We start from the raw sequence: 22,793 nt of genomic DNA, 5'->3' as shown, positions 1-22,793 counted from the left end.
GAACGAATTATTATAAGCTAACTAAAGGTAAGTGTTGCGCTATTATTAGCGCTGCATAACAAAATGTCATGATTTCCCGTAAAACTAAGTGGATTTTCTCCCACGGCCCATTTCTGATCCATAGCTGATTACATGATAACGCAAACATCGGAATTGAAATTAAGTCCTCTAGCCTGCCAACATAACGTATTCTTGAATTGATTAATAGTCACAAACCTGACATGGGTTTCACTTCGATTGCGTAATTGGCAACGTGACATACGTTTTGCGGAATCAGTGCCAATGATATGTAGTACTTTGCGGTAACACTACAGTACAGTAAGAATATCTTTGTACTCTCAGGAAGTAAGTAGAGTCGTATAAACAACCTTTCCACACAGAAGACAACTATCGTAAGAAGGTTCGCATGACGTGAAAATTGTTAACATTTAAAGACGAATATCAAATTGAAAGGACTAGTCTAACTGGTCCATGTCTATCAAGTACAGCTATTATAATATCATAACATACTTAGGCCTAGCCTAGTTCCATATTGCACTAGAATTTGATTCTGAAGTTACACTTACTCACGTCTCAATTTTTATTCCTACTATAATGTAATGCTTACATTCAATATTAGCAAGTTGGAATGTAAAACTACAGCACATAACAGAAGTATACACTGCAACTGTAAGGCAGTCTGCCGGTCTTGACCTCTGTTACAGCCTAGTACTGGTAGTCAGCTACACAGTCACCTGATATTATAAGTGATAGGGTAAGCATTTTGAGGACTTACACATTAGTCTTTACATGCATCATATGATCACAAAAGTCTGGAGGAAGTTTCTTGTGTGACTACACTTTCAGCGTTTGCTCCGTGGTCATGGTACATGAGTAAGAATTTGATACTTGTAGTAGACTTTGTTTTTCTTGAAAAAAAAAGTTCAGTCAAACGGGTGTTATCAGTGCTTTTCAATTAAAAGCCCTTAGATGTATTGTGAATTGAATTAGTGCACATATAACTTAGAAATTTCTGACATAATGTTAGGTCAATTAAATCAGGTGTATCAAACAGGATATTATAAGTCTCCGCAGGTTTGCATTTACGTTGTGTTTTTTTTATTTTTTATGAAGTCCACAATGAGTAAGGAAAAAAGGTGTGTCTCTCATTTCTAATTTGGATGTGGATACAAATAATTTTTTCCCCCTTTGTATGAAAATGCATGACCGGTGAAAACTGTTACAAGAATGCTACATTGGTTCTGTGGTCATGGTCTATAATTATAAGCAATGCAAGCATTTAGTAAAGTATAGTCAGTATTGCGAAGTTCGGAACACTGGGAAGTTCGGACACCCCTAAGAAATACACGATTTCACCATGACAACCTATAGCAACAGCCAATTTCACGAAAAACTACAAAGCTACAGTGATTTTCTCTCCAACATGACCTGTGTGCAAGTAAGCACTTACATATTTGTCAATAAAATGACGGAGATCTATGAAGTCTGTTATAATTACTGAAAGAGCAACTGCGCCACCAATGTTATCACCAGCGCCACACTGTGGGCCAGGTGTCCGAACTTCGCAATAATCTAGCAAAGGAATACCAGTTCCACAATCACGAAGAAACTTCTTGGAATACAACGTGAAAACAGTTTGCAGGAAAGAAAGTTTGGCCGTGTATCGTAATATAACACATTTCTCCCACCATATCAAGTATATTTTCAGGTGATTTATACCAGAAGATATAGTTTTGGGGTGTTTTAAGGCTTAGGTGTCCAAACTTCGAAGTGTCCATGATACTATTTCTTTAAAAAAAGTTCAAATCTTGTCTGACTATGTTGGCTCCATAGTAATAAATTCATGTAAAATTAAATTTAACTTATTTAAAGATTGATTCAAATTATCCTGAGAAGTGAATTGAATTTAGTCCATTATATATAACTTACATCTGGTTACTGGTAGATCAGTTTCTATCAGCATATCAGGTTTTAAACATGTATATATGTAATGAATTTTCAATGATTAGACAGAGATGGCTCACTGCCTGGATACTTAAAACAATGACAAATATGACGCAGGAGGACTCAGTCATGCTTTTATATGTAATATGACCAGTTTGCATTGAAATACTGTATGAAATTTGTTTTAATTAATATTTTTTAAATCCTACTCACTGTTTAGTTCACAGATCAAAAGACACTCAACGAATACATCTCCAAAATGTTCCGAAAACCGTTTCATGTGAAGTCAAATACCAACATGAGGGGCTCTGACAGGTACTGTATTTAAGATATTAACTATATGGTTTTTCATGTTGTTTTCTTTGGTGTGGCTGTCTTTTTCCCCTTTTTTTTATTGTGTGTGTCTATAATTGGATACTCTAATATTGGACTCTAAAACTGCAAATAATGGAAATGATATTATAACTACATCTGTGGATTGGATATCATTTAATATTTAAAATTATACTTTTCTGGCTTTTCTTTCTAATTATTTTAATTATTTTGATATTACAATGCTTGAAGTCATCATCATGTAGACGTACATGTATGGAGATTGGATGATATAAAATTTACCACTTGTACTTCATCATATGATACTCCGCTAGTCAAGCTAATTACACCTAATCTGTCATGAGACATTGGTGTGGCATGGCATCAAGAAAAGGTTATCAAAATGAACCTAAACTGCTGCTTTTAAGTACAAAAAATTGTTTTTACCTCTGAAATGTTCTTGCTGTCAAATATGTTATTTGTTTCGGTAACATATACAGTAAGTAGAAGCCCCACAAGATGATTGAAACAAACAGAGATCTATATTGGTGAGAAATTCACTCGCCATTGATCAAAGATAACAAAAAAATACTTTTCTCTTTTAGACGCCACTTGAAAGGAAGACTTTCAGAATGCTTTCCGGTCCTAACTCCCGAAGTCATGGCTGATATTCTTCCAAACAAAATGACTGTCAACGTGATGAAGCTCACCACTCATTCAGGCGAAGACGTTCTGGTTTACCTTCTCGAATCTCAACCTCTCTTTTTTGAGTGCAACGAGCGACTCTATCCTACTGGTGAATATCTCATGTTGACGTTAGATTATCTTGCATCTTGTCTTCTTTAGCAGTGGTATCAATTAAATCTAGTTATGCATACCTACCTTACTGCAAGCAAGTTCAACTGAAGAAAGGGAAAATGTTGTATACTAGATCAGATCGAGATACCAAACTATTGGCAATGTAGGTAGAACTACAAGGTTTAATTCAGTGGAACTTATTCTCTGAATATACAGCTTATTGTTGTTATTTTTAATAATATCTGTCTGGGTTGTGTTACTTCATCGTGCCCAGATATTGCTTCTCTGTTCCCTCCAAGGCACTCTGCTTACATCCACTCCCCCCCCCCCCCCCTCCAACCATTACCAACTACTCCCCAACCTCCCCCCCCCGCTCCCTCTTGTCCGATACCCATCCCTCTTTCAACTTTTCCTTGGTACATATTCTTTCAACCATTACCAACTACTCCCCAACCTCCCCCCTGCTCCCTCTTGTCCCATTCCCACCCCACTTTCTCTCCTTGGTAATGACTCTTCACTTTTTTCATCACATGTATGTATGCGTTTTTTCCATTACCAGTGTACATCCTCTGGTCACTGCCTGATCTTGTCCCATCGTTGAGCACGTGGCCGCCAGTCTTTGAAAAGTTAGCCAAAGGGGCAGGTGAGTTACATATTTGGAAAGTGTTTTCTCACAGAAGAGCAACAGTCATGAACTAAGTACTGTAAAATGAGAACAATGTCAGTATTAAGGCTGTAATGTCCAAACAGAATACAGCATGTACATTAAATTTGACGCATTTGAAGCTTACAAATAGCAAAAAAACAATTCTTTCTGAGTAAGGTCAGATTCTCCAAGTGATACCACCAGAAACTCTACTATATAGTGTAATACTATAGCTCAGTTACAAGTTGTAATTGTCATATTGTAAAAGTTCTCAAGTTCAACGATGTAACCTCGTATCCTCATTTTGTTGATCTGTGATAAAAAGAGATAAATGTAATGCTAGTGGTTTAATGGGAAGCCCAACCTTACCATTTCGCCCAACCAGCCTGGTCATTTCGCCCAACCAGCCTGGTCATTTCGCCCAACCAGCCTGGTCATTTCGCCCAACCAGCTTGGTCATTTCACCCAACCTTGATTAAAATTATACTTCATTCATACTTAGTAAAGATTCCTAAATCCTATTGGTCCATTCAGGTCAGCTGACCGTGGTTCATCCTGTGAGTGACGCACGGGAAAATTACGGGGCATCACTTTAATAAATCTTTGGTTATATGTAACCAAAAATATTTAGTTTTATGATTTTTCCCCCACACAAATGGTAGTGTATGAATGAACAGGGTTAATCAACGGTCTAGCATGCGTTACTCACATGATTAATGCAGTCCGGGTGTTAATGCTATCGCTGGATGCACTCGGGCTCCGCCCTCGTGCATCGCTTGCATTATCCCCTGATCGTGCATTAATCCTGTGAGTAACGCACGCTAGACCGTTGATTAACCCCTTATTCAATAAGGAAACGTTCAGGAATTGTTAACGTTACAGGATACGACGGAACCGAATATTAAGGAAACTTGAGGATGGATTAGTGTTTTAGGGCTTAGGTTTGATAGGAAACGTTCAGGAATTGTTAACGTTACGGGATACGAACCGAATATTAAGGAACCATGAAGTCGTGGTTACAGTCGGTAGGTAGTGAAATAGAAAAGGTGATATTATTCCACACCGATTCCCAAAATAATTCAAATGGAACTAGTGAAATAGAAAAAGTAATATTATTCTGACTGAATATGAGTAAAAAAATGGTTGGGCGAAATGACCATGCTGGTTGGGCAAAATGACCAGGCTGTTTGGGCGAAATGACCAGGCTGGTTGGGCGAAATGAACAGGCTGGTTGGGCGAAATGGCAGTTGGGCGAAATGGTTGTTGGGCGAAGTGACCAGAAAGCGTTTAATGTCATGTTTTCTACCTGGCAAAGCTTATCACCCTCTAGATCGTGTAAGCAGCTCAAAATGACCATGCAAACCCTTCCATTGAAATGAATCAAGTATGATTCGTCGAAATTGCTAATGAAGGTCTTACATCAGTCATTCAATTGTAATGTTTGGGATTTTAATGTTTGAATTTGAATTATGACTGATCACTGATACAAAATAATTTTGTTTCACTAGGTTAGGGACAACATTTGTGAGAAATGTTTACACTGATGTTCATTGTTTTATTTGTTGATTAATACTTAAAATACTGTAGCTCAATATCGTTGACATGCTGAACTCACATCCCAAAGAAATGATTCTATTAGCAGTACATGTTACTTTCAAATACACTTGATCAAATATTATATACTGTAAGTTTGTTGCACCAATGCCACAACAGATTCATATAATTTTGTGAAGTCCAGGGAATAAACTTATCGGGTATCGCATTGCAATATGCTACACAATATGAGCAAAGTTGCTATACAAACGCAAAGATGTATAGCAGGTTTGTACATAGGATCCGTGATACTCTATAAGAGACAAAATTCAGAGATTAAAAAAATGCTGTAGACACTCTACACAAAATTTGAACACTAAATTATTCTCTGGACGTTCTGTTAACCCTCAGAATTCACAAACACACTTCTTTATTATATCAGATATCAATGTACAAGTAGTTAGAAGCATTTCTTGTTCTTCTGCTTTCTTTACTCATCCATGACATGTTCTGTCATATTAAGCCCCAAGTTTCTCTCTATTCTATTTTTTACATTTATATATATATATATATACACAATAAACCCTATTTTCCGTATTTACTTTCTCCATCATGGAAAAAACTAAACATGAAAGATGTCGTGAGTATTTTTTATTTCTGAGAAATCCTACAAGAACCATAATTTTTTTGTTTACAACTCACAGATCTTATGTTACCTGGAGTGATGGTTCCGGATACTGGACTGCCCGAATTTGTGAGAAATCGTCCATGTGCGGTGAATCTGGAAGGCAATGCCGCAGCCATGGCTGTGGGGAGCACCTCGATGGCAAGCGGTGACATGACCAGCTGTGGAATGAAAGGCAAAGGGGTACTTGTCAAACACTGTTTCGGAGATCATTTGTGGTAGGTTTCTTTGTTCCATACGTATATATTTATACAAATCCCGACTTGGAATCTTGGAGTTTTAAATCTGTCACAGGTAACTACTTTATGTATACTTCATGCATGTTTATCCATTTCATATGGACGTGAGAGAAACATTAGCCCCCCCCCCCTTCATCCCCTTCTTCCACTACCACTCTCGTTCCCCTCACCTTGCTTTCCCCTCTCACCTCGCTTCCCCGTTAGGAGATGACCGGATGACTCACACATTGCATTGACTTTTGTTTTGTATAAATCATATCTTTTATAGGGAAGCGGGAGATAAGTCTACCCCGCCTCACATCCCACCAGGAGATCTCAAAAGCCAAGAGTCGACAGAGAGTCCAGAAGAGTCTCTAACTGACAATTTGGCAGAGAAGGAAGAGACTGGGGAACTTAAACTGGATTCTCTATCCTTGGAGAATAGAGTGGCCACCCAGGAGGAGGCATTGGAGAATGCAGAACAGCTAGCTAAGGATGCAGAAAATGGAGAGGAAGAAGAAGAAGGAGAATCCTTATCGCCAGTCGGTAAATATTCATATCAATTATTAAAGGAAAATTCCATTATGGTGTCACTAACAGGTTTAGTGGTGTGAGGTCTGCATGGTAAAAAGGCTAATATAGGGATCTTCTGGTGGCAGATTATGTGAAACTTATATTAAAAATGAAAAATATTCAGGATTTGAAAACCTCAACTTGATATCTTGTCCCTAACTGGAGGTATGGTTATAGGTTAAACTTTCCCCTACTTCAGGAAGTGGCTCAAAGTGAGTGATCTGTGATGTCAGTAGGGAAGATATTCTTCAGAAGTTTTGACTTATGCTATTGTTAATCTTCTTGATACCTCATAACATTAGCAGTGTTTGCTGTCTCAAACAATGATGTGAAGACACTTTTCAATGCCTATGCTGGAAGGTTGTTTATTTATTTACTTATGTATTTGTTTTTTTGTCTAACTAAAGTTGATTATTTTTTTTGTCATTTTATTTTTGTTGATTTATAATTCTGTGTATGTATTATCAACTAGTTAATGTGGAGGAGCTGTTATCTTCTGCACAAAGAATTATTGTATTAAATGAACATGCAATGTAACAGGAGATTGCCTCTTATATGGATTGTTCATACTCACCATGCTAGGTTGAAGGTAAATGTACTTATGAATGTTTTCTGTATAACTTGCCTATGAGAAATCACTTTGAACTTGAACTTAGAAACCATGGAAGAATAAAAAACTTGAACTCACCTCAGCCCACCTCAGCCCACCTCAGCCTACTCCAGCCCACTCCAGCCCACTCCAGCCTACCTCAGCCTATTCCAGCTTACCTCAGCCTACTCCAGCCTACTTCAGCCCACCCTAACTGGGCTCATCTCAACTCAACCACAATTTGTATCTATGCTATTTTTGGCATACAAAAATACAACCAGAGGGATTTGCTTTTGAGATGGCAATAATGGCACAGGGTGAACTGTAGCCAACCGGAGAAGTGTTTATCAGTAAACAGCTCATGAGTAACCAAAATCCAATCCCCGCATAAGTTCCATTGTTTTTATTTTACTTCCAGAACAAATGGATGCTTTGTTCTATCAATGCCTCCTTCATAGTCTGAAGACAAAAGTGAAAGCATCCGATTTACCGATGACCACCATCATCTTATACAGAACACACATGAGATCTGTTTGGTAAGTTAACCTATAACAGCAATACCTTGATATGACCTAGTACCCAATTATGATCAGTGACCAGAAACGAGTCCCTTCCCTCTGCTATAAAGGGTTCAAAGTTGTCAACAATTGCATTTTTTAAATTAAATTTGTATGAAGTACTGTATCTGATATGAGTGATCTTTTTTCACCAAAATCACCCTAAAATTTGCTTAAGTATAACGTATTGCTTTTGCTCATTTATCTTTTATCTGTTTTTCTTTTTTTGTTAATACAGTCCACCATCGATGAACTTAGATGTTAAAAAGTCTAGTTACAAAAAGTTGAACAAGTTTCTAGGGTACGCAGAAAGTAAAGGCTTGATTGAAGTTAAAGAAACGTCCAGAGGTGTTGACAGTCTTGTAAACTTTGATCGTAGACACAACGAGTAAGTATTTGTTTGCCAATGATTGTTGGTTACTATTATTTTATTGTTTTTGTGTTTGTACCTTTTTTCTTTTCAATTTTTTTTTAAACTAGAAAAAACTGATATATAGCAAATAGTAAACGTCACATTTTCTTTAAGTTTTAACTGCTCACTTTAGTTTGCTGAAGAATGTACTCTAGATAATAAGCTTTATTTTTTTTTTAACTGTTTAAGTTTTTCATTTATCACCATCCGGAATTAATAACTCACCACGGTTTGCAACAGACATAGAATAGAACCTGAGATATGATTGCTAGTGGTCTGTCACTAGGGAACTGTGGGAGTTTAACTTTACATTGTCAATGACGTGATGAAACCCCTTAGGTATCGTCGTTAATTAAACATACCTTAAAAACTTTTTCTAGAGAAGTATGTACCTGACAATCACAAAATTCACATGAATGTCACCACACTGTCACATGAATGTCACAAGCTCATAGCAGTGGCAATATGCATCTGAATGTTACACAGTCACAGGAATGTCTCAAGACTCTCAGGAATGCCTCAAGACTCACAGGAATGTTGCAATAATAATAATAATAATCAACAATTATATTTTACAATGCTTTAGGGACCCCAAATGTGGGAGAAGCCCGAAAGGGCTTACGGATTACAACTTACACGTCTGGTGGGTTTCAATTCAACATTTTAACTCAAATTTGGAGACTCACAGGAATGTCACAAAGTCACAGGAATGTCTCAAGACTCACAGAAATGTCACAAGGCTAACAGAAATGTCACAAGGCTAACAGGAATGTCACCAGGCTAACAGGTCATCCATTGATATCGATTTAATTTTACTGAATTTTTCATTCAAATCCCTTTCAACCTGTTCAAATGAGAGATAATTTAGCTATTCACACATCTTGTTCCTTCTATCTTCGTGTCTCTACCAATAGCTTGCTAGAATTTCAAATTCCTGAAAATGTCTTTTCGGAAGATGTGAAGGAGGAAAGAAAGTTTCATATACCCCAGGAGGCTAGCAATGACACCAAAGGTAGTTGGCAAGGCACGTTACACCAGATGTACAGCGTAACCTCAGCCATGGCCCGTGTTCTTGAACCAATGGGATACAGGTGAATGGTCCTTCCACATTTCCTACCATGTCAGGCTGCACAATCTTGCTTTCTTACCGAAGAGTATCGCTGTGGCCAGGAATGCGTTTCTGGAATACTGATGTATCTGGTTTTCAGCCATTAACAGTATTCCACCTCTGACCCTCCAGTAACTTGAGCAATATACTTTACACAGTCCAAGACATTTTCCCCAGATGGCACAATTAGTCAGTACTTTGCATAAAAATCAGTAACCGTTCTGTATCCAGTAATTTACAGTTAGTAGTCTGAGGGTGAGGAAGGATGGAGGGGGGGGGGTTCAGTGCAGGGGTGACTCTTTTGCCTGAATGAGAATTAGTTACCTTTCTGTTTACAGTACTCTACAATTAGTAGAGGGGTTGGGGAGGGTAAGAGGGGGTGGGGAATTTAGTTGAAGGATTAGTGGTTTCCCTGACCGGATAGTTTCTATACTAAGGAATGTAAGAATAATAAAATAAATAAGATGCAAGCATTTGGATACTCTTGGTATTTTATGATAATTGCTACATAATCGGTTATACCTGCAAACAAGGTGTGTTGCCAAAGCTTAAATATGACAAGGAGGTAGTTGGGAGGGAGAGTGGGATAACTTTTTTGGCTTTCTCTGAGAATGGGGTGGGGGGGGGGGGCGGAGTCTAACACATCGGTGAAAGTAGACTGGTGAAGATACCATTGACTGGGAAAGAAAATTGTACAAATGAAAGTGTTCCAAACTTGATGTTTTCTTCTCCTTTTTTGTATTTATTAAGGAAAGGTTCGTGGATGAAGGCAGAAGAAGTTAGATCTGCTGTGACAGAATACGTAAAAAGAAATGAGTTGGTTGATCCACTGAATAGAAGGTACGTTTGTTGATTGTCTCTCATAATTAGTTACTTACAAGCATAAAATAGTACAAAGAGAAATATGATGTTATTTTTATTTAAACACAGTTGAACACTGCAAAACTGATAATGCAACCAAAAAAGGTCACCAAATTCTAGAGACTAGACTGCTGGAAATTAGTACTAGAATGTAATATTGAGGATTGGGTTACCTTCCAAGTGAATTTGAAGTTATTTGTCTCACCAAATATTTATTCAAATCAATTTTGTGGGTTGAAAAAAAAATTTCAGGGATGTTCAAAATATCTTTGTAGGTAGCCCTAGGGAGTTTGGATAGGTAAAGTTGTTTAAAAACTAATTGCTAGTTTCCAGTTGGAAAGAAACCTAGTACTTATTTACAGATTATTTTATGATATGGTGTTGATAAAAACCTATTTCCTTCCCTACTGTCTTATTGAAATTATAAGAAATTTAGTTTCTTTTGTATTATTTATATTCACAAATCTAAGTGTTAAGTAATCATCTCATTGTTTTTTTTTCCCAGTCAGGTGATCCTTGACCCTCATTTACATGATGCAATCATGGATAAGTCAGAAGGTTACATAACTCATTTACCTTGGGACCAGATGTTTACAAGGTATGACAAACAGCTCAATAACATTCTAATTCATTAATACATTTATTTTCTGACCTTTGACCTTCAGTTTCCATATCAATTCTATAAATAGTAGTGTCAGATGGTTTAATGCATGTTAAGTTCTATTTACAGGGTTCTTTCACTAAATAATTTGTAACTGACCTTTGTACCTTCTTGTTTTAATGTTATAGTAGAGTGCCCATTAGTACCTAATTTTAAACCGGGCTTTGTAATAGCTGACCAGCAGGTGTATTTCTTTGGAAATATTGCTCTTAATCCTTTTTATTTTTATTTTTATTTTTCACTTTTTTTTATTTTTTAGATGTTTTGCTAAAATGAGTTCTGGCTACCAGATGCTACCTTCAGAACAGGCTTCCAATAGACCAGTCATCAAAGGCAAACTGAAACCAATTAGTTTGAAAATAGAGAGAAAGGCTGGCAACAAGCTGGTAAGAATAAACATTGTTTCTCTTTCATCTTTCCTCTAGAATGTATGGAAGAACAAATGGCATGTCTCTTAACATTGTACAACATTGTACAGATGTTCAGTACAACTGGTTGTTCAGGGGACAAACAGCATTAGAATTTGGAAGAGGTGGGGCTATAATTTTTTTTGTGGGTCAGGATGGGATCTGGTGGTGTTATGATTGGGAATTATGATTGGGAACAGTAGAGTGTACACCATCGGCTGATGCTTTGCTATTTATCTTTTTTTGTGTTGGAACCCCTGCCTAACCCCCCCTCCCCACTTCTGCTTCCATAGCCACCCTGTGGATGTGACTGTGATTCACATTCTATTAAGCTCACTTGCCATCATGTTACACCCACCACCCCCATTCCCCACCTCGCTTTCCCACTAGCCCTTGCATGTTTTGAAGACTGTTTGATGATAGTTAAAGATTTAAATCCTTGAGTCATCAGAATCATATAAGGTTGTGGTGGTGATTATTGTTAACTCTGAATGTTACCAAGAATGCTATCTTTACGTAAATATGTCCTGAGGACCGTGAGGAGGGTTCAGTTCCCTTCCCATCCCTTATTTCTCATTAGACCTCACATGAACATCTCCATGAGATTGTACCCCCAGTATTTGACCACACTCCTGAACTTCTGTGGTAGGTGATGGCACACCACACACATAGTTTGGGATCACCCCAGTATAGCCATGGTTACAAATCAATGATCAATTCAAGATCACTCCAGTATAGCCATGGTTACATGAGATTGTACCCCAAGTATCCGACCACACTCCTGAACTTCTGTGGTAGGTGATGGCACACCACACATATAGTTCCTGATCACTCCAGTATAGCCAATTCATTCATTACTTCAAACTTTCTTTTAATTTACCGATTCCACTGACTTCTCCCTTCCTTATTCCCTTTTCACAGATGACGGTCATCCAGAATCTCGATCCGTATGGTATCGATATCAAAGATTTTGCCCATCGGCTGCAGATAGGGGTCGCGGCCAGTGCAACCATTTCCCAGGGACACGGTCAAAAGGCTGGCCAGGAGGTCAGAGTTCAGGGCAACCAAATCAACTATTTGAGCAAGCTGTTATTAGGTGAGGTCACTCATCATACTTATATTTCTGATTTTGTTTTATGCACTCTCAGTCTGCGATAACATTTCATTTCATTTCATTTATTTGTTTTTCACAACATGCATTTAAACGTTTACAAATAACAAGTAACAATAAGTAGTAGTGGATAATACATGAAGTGAAGGAAGCGGAACAAAAAACCCTTGCGGGCTTGACGGGGTGCTTCGCTCCCTAAAATAAAGAGAAAGAGACCAATCAAAGTACAACAAAGCAAAATACACAATTTCAAACAATAGGACAAAAAGACCATAACAAAACAATAACACCCCCCCCCCCCCCTGCAAAAAAACAATCCAGTGCATCTGAACACCTGAGTTTGTCCATACAACAAGTTGGAGTCTTTCAGTTACTTGTCAAGAGTTAGTATTTGTTTAAATAATAATTACTTAAGTTATACCTAAAAGATTTTAAGCTAGGCTTGTCACTTATTGCCTTGGGTAATGAGTTCCAAAGATTAGTGGCACGATAATGAAGGCTTGAGTGGGAAGAAGTGCGATTTACAGTATGCAAAAGAAGCTGAGGATTCCGTGTATTGTAGTTATGAATGAGGGAATTGATTGTGAAAAAGTTAGAGAGAGCGTCTGGTAGCAGATTGTGTATGAAACGATACGTGATTGAAGCAGTTCCTAGATTGATTATGTCCTGAAGTTTCAATAAATTTAATGTAGTCAAACATTTTTTTGTCGTGAAGGGGTCGGTCTTTCCATATAGGGCATGAAGGGATATTTTGGCGGTAAAGAATGTAACATCTATCGTAAAGAGAAAACTGTTCTATCTTGTTTGCTGAAACCCAATATCTAGTTCTAAACTCAAGACTTGGTCGATCGAATGTAACCTATTTTGACAAACTAGCTGTAAAACTCTCTCTTACTCCTAGAGGTGGATGGCAATACATATTGTAGTCTGTGATGTCATTATGGCAGAAAATATTCAGTAGCTTTACATTTGGATTTGATATATTTTCCCTGAAAATGTGATTTTTTTGGAATGTTCGTTTGGCAATCATTGTTCTAAAAATGCAGTTCTTTCTGTAGAAATGTTGTTTTCAGTCTGTGGAAGAAGGATCGTACATATTTGTTAGGAAAAACAAAATCATATTTTATTCAATTGCTTTGATAACATCTTTCATTCTGCTGTTTACCTGAAACTAGAAAAATTAAATATTTCCATCATACAAAACGGCATCAGCTTTGATTATGACATACTGTTACAGCACTTTTGTTATTAAAGCAATGAACTTCAAACACCAAAGTATCCATCCATCTTAAAGAAGAGCTTTAATGTATTGAAAGGGGCTCAGAGGTAGTTTAAATACATGTTTGGAGGTGTAATGTAACTTTCTTGAGGTAAATAAGCTATAACCAACCATTGCAATAAACTCTCTGCTCAAGGTATGTTTTGTATGTGTGTGTGAACAGAGACGTTACCATGGAGACAGAACGGACTACTTTGACTTGTGTGAGTGAAGATGCATACAAACAAATTTTTACTCTCTCCTTTCTGCATTCACAGAAGAGTACGAGATTCCAAGAAGGTTCGTACAAGGTTTGGACTTAGCACCTAAGAGTAAGAAGAGGTGACCTTAACAACAAATAAATAACTCAACTGCAAATCAGATCGATTTTAGTTTGTTTTTCCATCTTCCTTTCAGAAGTGTTTTGACGATGGCTAATATGATGGAAGAATTGTGTCTCCAAATATTATCCAATTTTTTTTTTTTTTTTTAATTTAACTCATAGATTTGTCTCCATAAGGGATCTGACTTTAAATATCAGCATTATTATGTTGAATAATATTGAATAATAATCTTGAGGTAAAAATGATTTTTTATCTGTTTTGGTTGTTTCTTTACACCTGGTATTTCAGACTGCAAACTATTTATAAATGAGCGAGTAATAAAGATCTAAAACCACTTTTCACTTATTTTTTAGAGTAATTTGTGACACACCTCGCGCCATCCCAGTTTCCCATAAAGCAAGAATCAGGTGTTTTTTGTTTCAGAATACTAGTTCTACAAGTTCTACCTGCACGTTGTATGCTCACTTTAACTCAAAAGGTACACAAATGTAGAAAACACTGCTAATGTATAAAACCTGCAATTTTCTTGAAAAATTGGTAAATCATCCCCTAAAACCTGTTTTAATGTCAACTAGGTTTCATGTTCCTATGCAATGAGTCCAAACTTGAAACCAGAGTACAGGGTTAGAATGAATGTGGTCTTGTGGATTCAAGCAAAAAGTGCATGCAGTTGATTAAATGATGTGAAGTCATATCAATAGTGTGTTCATTACTCTAAGGGGACAAATATTAAACTATTCCCCTTTCACATCTACCCCCCCCCCCCCCCCGCACTAATGATAACATCCTACTAACTCCACTGCTGTGGGTGCTCTATCTTGCTTTTGACAGAGTATGAGGTTCCAGAAATCTTGGCCTCAGCTCCACCCCTCCCTACACTTCAAAATAGCCTCCTTCATTCCTGTCTTAACTGAAATGTATTTTTATCGTAATGTCATTGTAATGAATGCTAACAAACAAAAATCAAAAAGAAACTTTGAAGATTTCTATCTCTTTATATTTATTGACAAAAACATTCTGCATAAAGATGGGCCTTAACTGAAGTTAACTTCAGCTCATTAAAGATCATCAGTACTAGCCCAATATATGCTAGAAAGTAAATTAATGGTCACCCATACTCCAACTTCAACAGCCATTTTTACTACCACCCTCTAAGTATTTATCCTCATTCAAACATGAATGTAAAAAAGACTAAAACAAAAGCCTCTGAGGATGCTCCACAAACGAGATTACAGATGGAAAGTTACTTAATAAACAAAAAATCATTCTCAGAGATTTCACAAAGAACTGCTGGATTTGAAAGTCCTGTGTAAGCTGAATTCTTGCCTTGATTTTACAAATGTACTGGAAACATACATTGACTCCTTGAAGTCTCTTATTATCATAGCTGATGCCTATTCTGTGTTGCTTAAAATACATATTCCACTTGCCAATAGATTCATAAATTAATTGGTGAAAGTGAGTCATAGATTTGTCTTTCTCCTGTTGGACAGTCCCACACACTTCCCCTCCCCCCCCATAAAAAAACAAAACAAAAAAGATCAGGAATGGTTACATTTGCTAATCAAAAAGGACTGCAGGTCTTCAATATTTAGTTCTTGTACGTTTTGTAAAAGCAACCAGACCCCTCCAAAAGTTGAATAACAACATTAATGCATAAGGACATTACATTTCGCATACAAGTGTATCTCTTTCATAGCTGTTAAATTCCATCCGCTTCCAGCCAATAGAACTTTTATTATCATTATTCCATTCTGGGGGGGAAAATATTTTTCATATCCTCCCAAAAGTTGCATCACTCCTGCATACTGATTTAGGATACAGTGACAGTAAACTGATCTTCCAAGAGTGCAGTGCTGTCAAATATGTTCATAGGTTACGTATGACAATTTTATCACAAGAAACATCCTTTGCTTCAAACTACTAAGTTCCGACACATGAAAAATAATCAATTCTCGACTTTCTCCGTCTCCTAAACGCATTTGTAACCGTCCCCTTGCACTGACATTATTATCTGCCTTGTGATCAGTGACGATGAGACTTTCTGTGTCTGAAAAAAAAGAGAAAAAAGACCAAAAATTGAAGTGAATGTCTCAAAATTGAAGACAGCCACAATTTATACAATTTATGACAGTGGATGGTTTGTTTCGAAGGAGAGATTAAAAAAAGACTGTTTTATCAAATTGGAAAGGTTTTACTGTACAGTCTTACAGTGTTGGATTCATTCTCATTCATATTTCATTCTCAAATAACCTTTTGACAACAGATTCATGACACAATAACTCATGACAAAATCACTCTAAATAACTTTTTGACTACATTCATGACAGGGGGTTAACCTAGGACATTGCTTTCAAATAATAATGTAAAAGACTGAAATGTCTGGTTTGTCTTTGTTCATGTGCTTTATACTGATATGGAAAAGTATCTGGTTGAAACAATGTGTTTAGTTGAACTGTTTCATTGAGTGCTCACAACACCAAGGTTCGTTAGTTGAAGAAATCTGGGAGAGTGCCTTGCAGCAGGTTACAAATGTTTTGCTCTTACCTGTCGTTTGGTGAGGTAGACCGGTGTCTTCTACGATGATGGTCACTATCTCTGACATCTCTGTGCCTATGATCTATGTAAATAAAATAAAATAAAATAACAAGGATGGGAAAATACCATTAAATTATATAAAAATATCAGACTTGAATGATGAAATTGGCACTGGGTTATTACACTGTAATTATTGATTACCGACTGACTGGCTTGCCTCTCATACTCACCAATTACAACTGTTTACTCAAAGCTCTCTCATCAGATCTGCTCAAAAGGCAAACAGACTAAATGCAGAGAAAAATGTCCACATTTCTGACATGGAAGTGGTTATCTGCTGATACAAAGTCACTAATAATGCCAAATGTGGAGTTAATGTTATTTAAGGAAGAATTCAATCTAAACTTAACATTAACTCAATGATACCCCCCCCCCCAACTCATTCTTCCCCATCACAATTGTACATTATCATCATGATATGTTTTAGAGACTGAAGCAATGTTTGTGACTTGAAACTGTTTCCAATATCCAGTGTGTTTCACAATCACTAAAATTTCCACTTTTAAAGCAGTTGATGGACTGTTATCCACTGACTGTGAACACACTTATTGACAAGGGAAAATGCCCGAATTCACTAAAGAGAATCATAGGTCCTGTATGTGGTGGCAATAGAAAAACAAATCAAGTGTGGCTTCCACTGTTCGGCCTCATGTGCACCTGTCAGCTTAAATATGCCAATACTGAGATTGTATTTTTTACATTAGAACAGTCACTTGAGAAGAGAAGGTACTTCAATTTTCCTGCTTCCTATGTACCATATCCTTTGACAGGGGGTGAGGGTGGGGGAGGGGATATCAATCTCATTATAAGAAGACTCAGGTCAACTTTAAATTATACTTCAAGATACAAATTATCATGAACATGTTAATAATATCTGTCAGTCTTCTGTAAATATGAAATCTGTAAGAAACTCCATCATTTAATGTGAAAAACATGCATGCCACCTGGGAGATATAATAAAACAGTCATATATTGTATGAATATTTTTTAAGACATTCTCAGCACCTGTGAAAGCAACAGAACGATAGAATCGGACAGAAGGGGAAGGTAGATAACTTGCCTTATATCCTACCCCTTCCTTCCCCCCCCCACATTCTAATTCAAATGCAGACAATGCTGTAAATTTTTACTTACCTGGTGATCTGGACTTTCTCCTCCTCTCACGATGAGGACTCCTGCGGCGCTTGGGTGATCTACTTCTTCTTCTTTCTCTTCTCGGGGAGGGACTTCTTCTTCTGCAAACAGAACAGAGCTCATCTTTACACATTTGCAACCAAAAGAAAGAGCAACGCAGATCTAATTTTTCTCCTCACAATAAAATGAAAGTACCAGCAGATTGTGGAAAGCTAATGTATGGAGTGGATGCAGTCGTATTTCCAAAGAATGACATATATCAACTAGGAAACTTTGTGCCCGGTCAGGTCCATAAGGTCTTCTTTGTTCCGTCACTACTTCAGAATTCATCAACAAATTCCTATGCAATTCACAAAATGGAAAGTCTAGATAATATTTTTGTCTTATTGAAAGAAAAAAATATAAAAATGCAGCATCAAATGTTTCTTGAAAGGTAATGAGAGTAGTATTGAAGAACTTAGCATGCATAGACTCTGGATGTGTGACTTGATTAATTCACTTTGGCTTCGGCTTTGAGTACGACGTTTCTGTATGCTGACGTGATGGACGAATCAAACCGTCATAGTAATTACCGACTTTGCAATCTGCCTTTTAGTCATAGCCAACTTGCAACCTGTGGTCCCCCTTACAATTTGCAAGGTTGGTAAGAATGACTCCATAGTTTTCCGTTTCAAGAAACTAAAAAAAAGGAAAATGTGTTTCAACATGATCTTACTTTCGATGTGGCGATCTACTTTTACTTCTCCGATGTCGTGGCGACGCACTCCTTCTCCTTCTTTCGTGATTTCTCCTCCGCTCTGGAGACTTGTGCCTCTGGAGCTCCTGTAATGAAAATTTAATGTTTAATATTCTTCTTTTCATTTTGCAATCTGTCTATTATAAAAAGTCAAAACAAAACGCTGACAAATAAAAATCCTTGTTACTTTTGTTGGAGTAGTAAGTCCAAAGATATGCTTAAAGCTTCTTGAAACGTCAACTATATTTTTTCCCCTCAACCTGTACATGGGGTCAGTAAACATTTCAACACTGAAAGCATCCGGAATTATATTTTTTGACCACGTTAGCGGATTACCTCAAGTTCCATTTCTTCATCACTTGACTCTTCCACTTCATCCATGTCCTCCTCTAAGGCATTGACCTGGTGAGAAATACAAAAAAGAAAATATTTCAGCATCAATATATAACTTGTCCGAACTTTCAATGAAAACAAGGGCAGACTAAATCTTTCCATTTTAGCTTCTTCGCAAGATTCTTGAACCTACACAAAGCCCCAATTACTATTCTCATACCACCTGTAGGAAAACGCATCCAACTTAGCTATCACAACATGAACTTACCCTGGTTTCCAGCTGTTCATTGTCTTCCAACACCTTTCTCTTCTGTATACGAGGGAGAATGACATCGCATACTCGCTCCTCCCGAAGAAGTTCGTCGATGAATTCATCCACGTGCGAGAGCACAAACTCTGTTAGGGTCACAACAAAGGCACAAATGTGAATTTGACAAAATTAACCCATTGCAATATGCCTATAACCTAACCAAAGAGGTGTGTTTGCTGTCTGAACAATATAAGTCTCTAGCAAGGCATTTTTCTTATAGACTGGATAATAATCGTTTACCAATGTAACACATTTTAGGTCAGATGAAAAAAATAAAAATCACTTCCATTAAATTATGGAAGTAAGTTAACTGGTATAAAGATATCAATTCCCTGCCTGCTTCCCCGTCCACTTCCCTGGTTACGTTCCCTTACCCCTGCCTCACCCCCTGCCTCATCCCTCTGCCTCATCCCCTGCCCCCTTTGGGATTTTTCCTCTCTGACTATAGTACTTGATGATTTATGCTAGAGAGATTTATTGAACATACAGTAGCAGCAAACACTTGGAGCCCACTAACTGAAATAGTACGTAAATAGGGGTATGCTAAAGACTGAGAGATCACAGTACCTCCTTGTTTATTCTGAGTTCTTATTTTTCTGTAGTCCAGATACAACGGTTCCAGATACTTATAAACATCCAGAGATTCACCTACGATCCTCATATAAAATGCTCCTAGCAGACGCACGTACCTAGGAAACAGAACGTTGAAATGTCATGATGGTTTAGTGATGATTTGTAAACAACAACCGTAAAATAATACAATGAACTAATTGATGTAAAATGAGTTACTTCTATAGTGCAATTTATATATATATAAAACAAGGCTTACTTTCTCAAATAAAACTTTAAGCATTTTCACTCTCAGGGGACAGGTACTTCATGGTTGGAGACTTTTCAGCCTCATTATACTATTAAAGACCATAAAGATAATAATGATAATACTGGAGTAAATATAAGAGAAATAAGTAATTCATTTAAATAAATTACTTTCAAATAAGTTACCTTATCTGTTTCTTACTTTTAGTAGCAGCTTTAAAACACATTTATGAGTTTGGTGGAAAGTCAGCCAATGTTACATACATTAACCTCATTATCAGGCTCAATTATAGATTGAAATATAACAAACTGAATCTTCCTACTTTTTTTTCACAGGTAAGATTATTATAGAACATTGTTAAAGAGGTAACACTTGAAAAAGAGCATTGCCCTGAATACTAGCAATACCTTATCAACCAACACAATTGATGGAAGTTTCAAAAACTTACTTGAAGTCTTCGTTCTTGATAAATTCAATGATGATGTCCTTCTCGGGTTGAATTTGTAACATCTTTAGTATCAGACAAAGGAAAGGTGTTGGCTTTATGTTGCCTCCAAATGTACCTCCAATGTAGCGAAGTTCCATCGCTTTGTCTACCAACAATTCAGCTGTGAATGTGTGGAAAGTGTTACATAGCGTCAATTACCTCTTTAGACACTGATGCCAACATTACAAGACAAAATATAATCCCCTTTGTTTATACTGTATGTCAAGCGAAAAGTATATATAGTACCTGTCATCATACCAAAAAGAAAAGTTCTTTGTGTACTCATGAGATCGTAAACCTTTTCAAGTGATTAATGTTAGACTTTGGCTAGTCTGGCTGGCAACCACATCCCCTCAGTCATTCTAATGTTTCCAAGTAACGTAGTTCAAATTTTTTGTTTTTGTCAGAGTTTGTAAGAAATATCTGGAACTGGTAACAGCACTATCTCTCATGTATCAGTACAAGAAGTTGAAATTGGCCTGCCTTCGAAATGGTATCCAGTCAAAACGTCCCTTTACCAAAACGTCCCCGCAGTTTTAAGACCAAAACGTCCCCGCTTTTTACCAAACGTCCCGCAGTCAAAACGTCCCCTTGAGTCAAAACGTCCCCGCTTTTTTAATCAGTTGGAATGCAAGTGTCAATGTTTTTAGTTCAAATCAAAGGGTAAGGTTAAGTATATTTTAGGTTGAAAACAGTTTTTAGGAGTGGGAAGTGCCGGGTATGAGGGCGGAAACATTTTTGAGTATAATTTTCTGAGGTAAGATACTAGAAAAGGGAATGCAAGAGGGCTGTAGGGTAATAGGACTTTTTTTAAACACGAGTTGGTTTCTGAATGAATGAATATATATGATATTGAGGGAAGGGAATATAAAAGAATTTTTGTTTTGTTTATGTACAACAAGTTACTTTTGGAATATGCGAGACAGAGACTGGATGAAAGTGATATATATTTTCCTACAGCACATGTTTATTTTTTTCTGAAGACACTTTATATTTTTGATTTTTGTGATTGTTTGCCTATTTTAGTACCCTTTTCCAGAATTTATTCTGCCTTCTTATTTTTTGATGGTCTAGAAGGGGGACCACGGCTATAGCCCCAGCCCCCTTTCCCGTCTCTGCCCTAAACGATATATAGTCCTTCATGATTTATTTAGCGCCTGTAATCCTGTAATCCAACTTGCATGCTGATAACTTAGCCAAATAATAACTTCAAATTAATATATATTAACAACTGTGAATGAATGTATTAGACGGGGACGTTTTGACTTACAGGGACGTTTTGACCAACGGGGACGTTTTGACCAAAAGCGGAGGCGTTTTGGTACGGGGACGTTTTGGTTAAGGGACGTTTTGACTGGTAAGCTTCGAAATTCCCCGCAAAGTGATCGCAAATTCGCATAACTAGGCTTTGCCCACCCTTACTACTGAGTGACACCTATACGACCAGTGCAGCCTAGATTACATTACATCAGTGGTCCAAACTAGGCTTACAATTTTAACGTCAACGCAACCATTATTTCTGACCTGCTCAAACTTGAAACATACCTGTCAAAGCAAAACATTCTTCTTTCCAATATCTGCATTCATAAATTCTTGAACGTGTGATTTTTTCGATCAAATATTGAGGGTTTGTACCCTTCACACTTTTGGCGTCCTTCACTGTGCGATTCGCCATTTTGTTTACAACCTATGATCAATTCAACGCCGAAAAAAAGTAGTCGAGCTCCCTCTTTCCCAGTTCAGTCCCTAATATTAAAATTGGAGGTGTTCCGTGTTTAGTGCCTAAGCAGGCCTGAGAAGATGGGATGAGAGGGGCTACAGTCTGGGGGACCAGTGTAAATCAGGAGGCCTAAAGAAAAATGGGGGGGGGGGTAAATAAACAGGATCTGTGTCTCTATGGGGCCATATTGAGTCCGTATGGCTTTGAGTCTGTACAAGAGCTATTGCGCCATATATATTCTCATGTGAAACCCGGTCACATAAGTTTGAATGTCTATGTAGAAACGGACTCTTACTCGCTTCCTGTTTTATATGTTATGATAATGATCCAAACCTACCTAAAATCGGGTAATGTATACCCTCCCCTGGGCCCTTTCTTAAAAAGGTTAACAATTCTCGGATTTCTAAGAAAATACAGGCCTCATCACCTTTCCTATAATTATGTAGGCCCATTTGCAATTCATGCTTCTTTTTCTTGAAGATGTAAAGAAGTCGATAGACACGGGCGTAACATGGAACATTTTCAGGGGCTCAGGGGCTGAGCATATGCGGATGGCAAGTTTCTTTACGCTACACTAAACTGGGATGATGGCCATGCAGGGCTCTGCAGGGGCCCTGGAACAGTCCAGTAAGACAGATATT

At 37.4% G+C, this 22,793-nt stretch overlaps 2 protein-coding genes across 4 annotated transcripts; one reads left to right on the top strand and one right to left on the bottom strand.

Annotated features, from left to right (window-relative positions):
• Positions 1–258: 258 nt before the first annotated feature.
• Positions 259–14,371, top strand: LOC139980873 (eukaryotic translation initiation factor 2D-like). Of its 3 annotated transcripts, none has more exons than XM_071992872.1 (14): positions 259–400; positions 2,165–2,259; positions 2,862–3,052; positions 3,614–3,697; positions 5,938–6,136; positions 6,426–6,682; positions 7,717–7,834; positions 8,094–8,243; positions 9,182–9,358; positions 10,126–10,215; positions 10,742–10,834; positions 11,157–11,283; positions 12,226–12,400; positions 13,952–14,371. In XM_071992872.1, exons 2-14 carry the CDS (start codon positions 2,204–2,206, stop codon positions 14,017–14,019), a joined length of 1,785 nt encoding a protein of 594 aa, XP_071848973.1. In that variant the 5' UTR covers positions 259–400; positions 2,165–2,203; the 3' UTR covers positions 14,020–14,371. The 3 variants fall into 3 exon arrangements, with proteins under 3 accessions (XP_071848973.1, XP_071848981.1, XP_071848990.1); XM_071992880.1 differs by having other exon boundaries at positions 281–392; XM_071992889.1 differs by having other exon boundaries at positions 327–345.
• A 1,519-nt stretch (positions 14,372–15,890) lies between these two features.
• Positions 15,891–22,131, bottom strand: LOC139980893 (pre-mRNA-splicing factor 38A-like). Its single transcript, XM_071992902.1, has 9 exons — positions 21,978–22,131; positions 20,394–20,553; positions 19,696–19,817; positions 19,087–19,214; positions 18,822–18,887; positions 18,465–18,571; positions 17,750–17,850; positions 16,565–16,637; positions 15,891–16,067 (listed from the first exon to the last, which is right to left on the bottom strand). Exons 1-9 carry the CDS (start codon positions 22,105–22,107, stop codon positions 16,043–16,045), a joined length of 912 nt encoding a protein of 303 aa, XP_071849003.1. The 5' UTR covers positions 22,108–22,131; the 3' UTR covers positions 15,891–16,042.
• Positions 22,132–22,793: the final 662 nt, after the last annotated feature.

This window comes from Apostichopus japonicus, chromosome 2 (assembly GCF_037975245.1).
Source record: "Apostichopus japonicus isolate 1M-3 chromosome 2, ASM3797524v1, whole genome shotgun sequence".
Classification (NCBI taxonomy): Eukaryota; Metazoa; Echinodermata; class Holothuroidea; order Aspidochirotida; family Stichopodidae; genus Apostichopus; species Apostichopus japonicus.
Note: the sequence above shows the minus strand (reverse complement) of the source record. Positions and strands in the feature narration are given on the sequence as shown.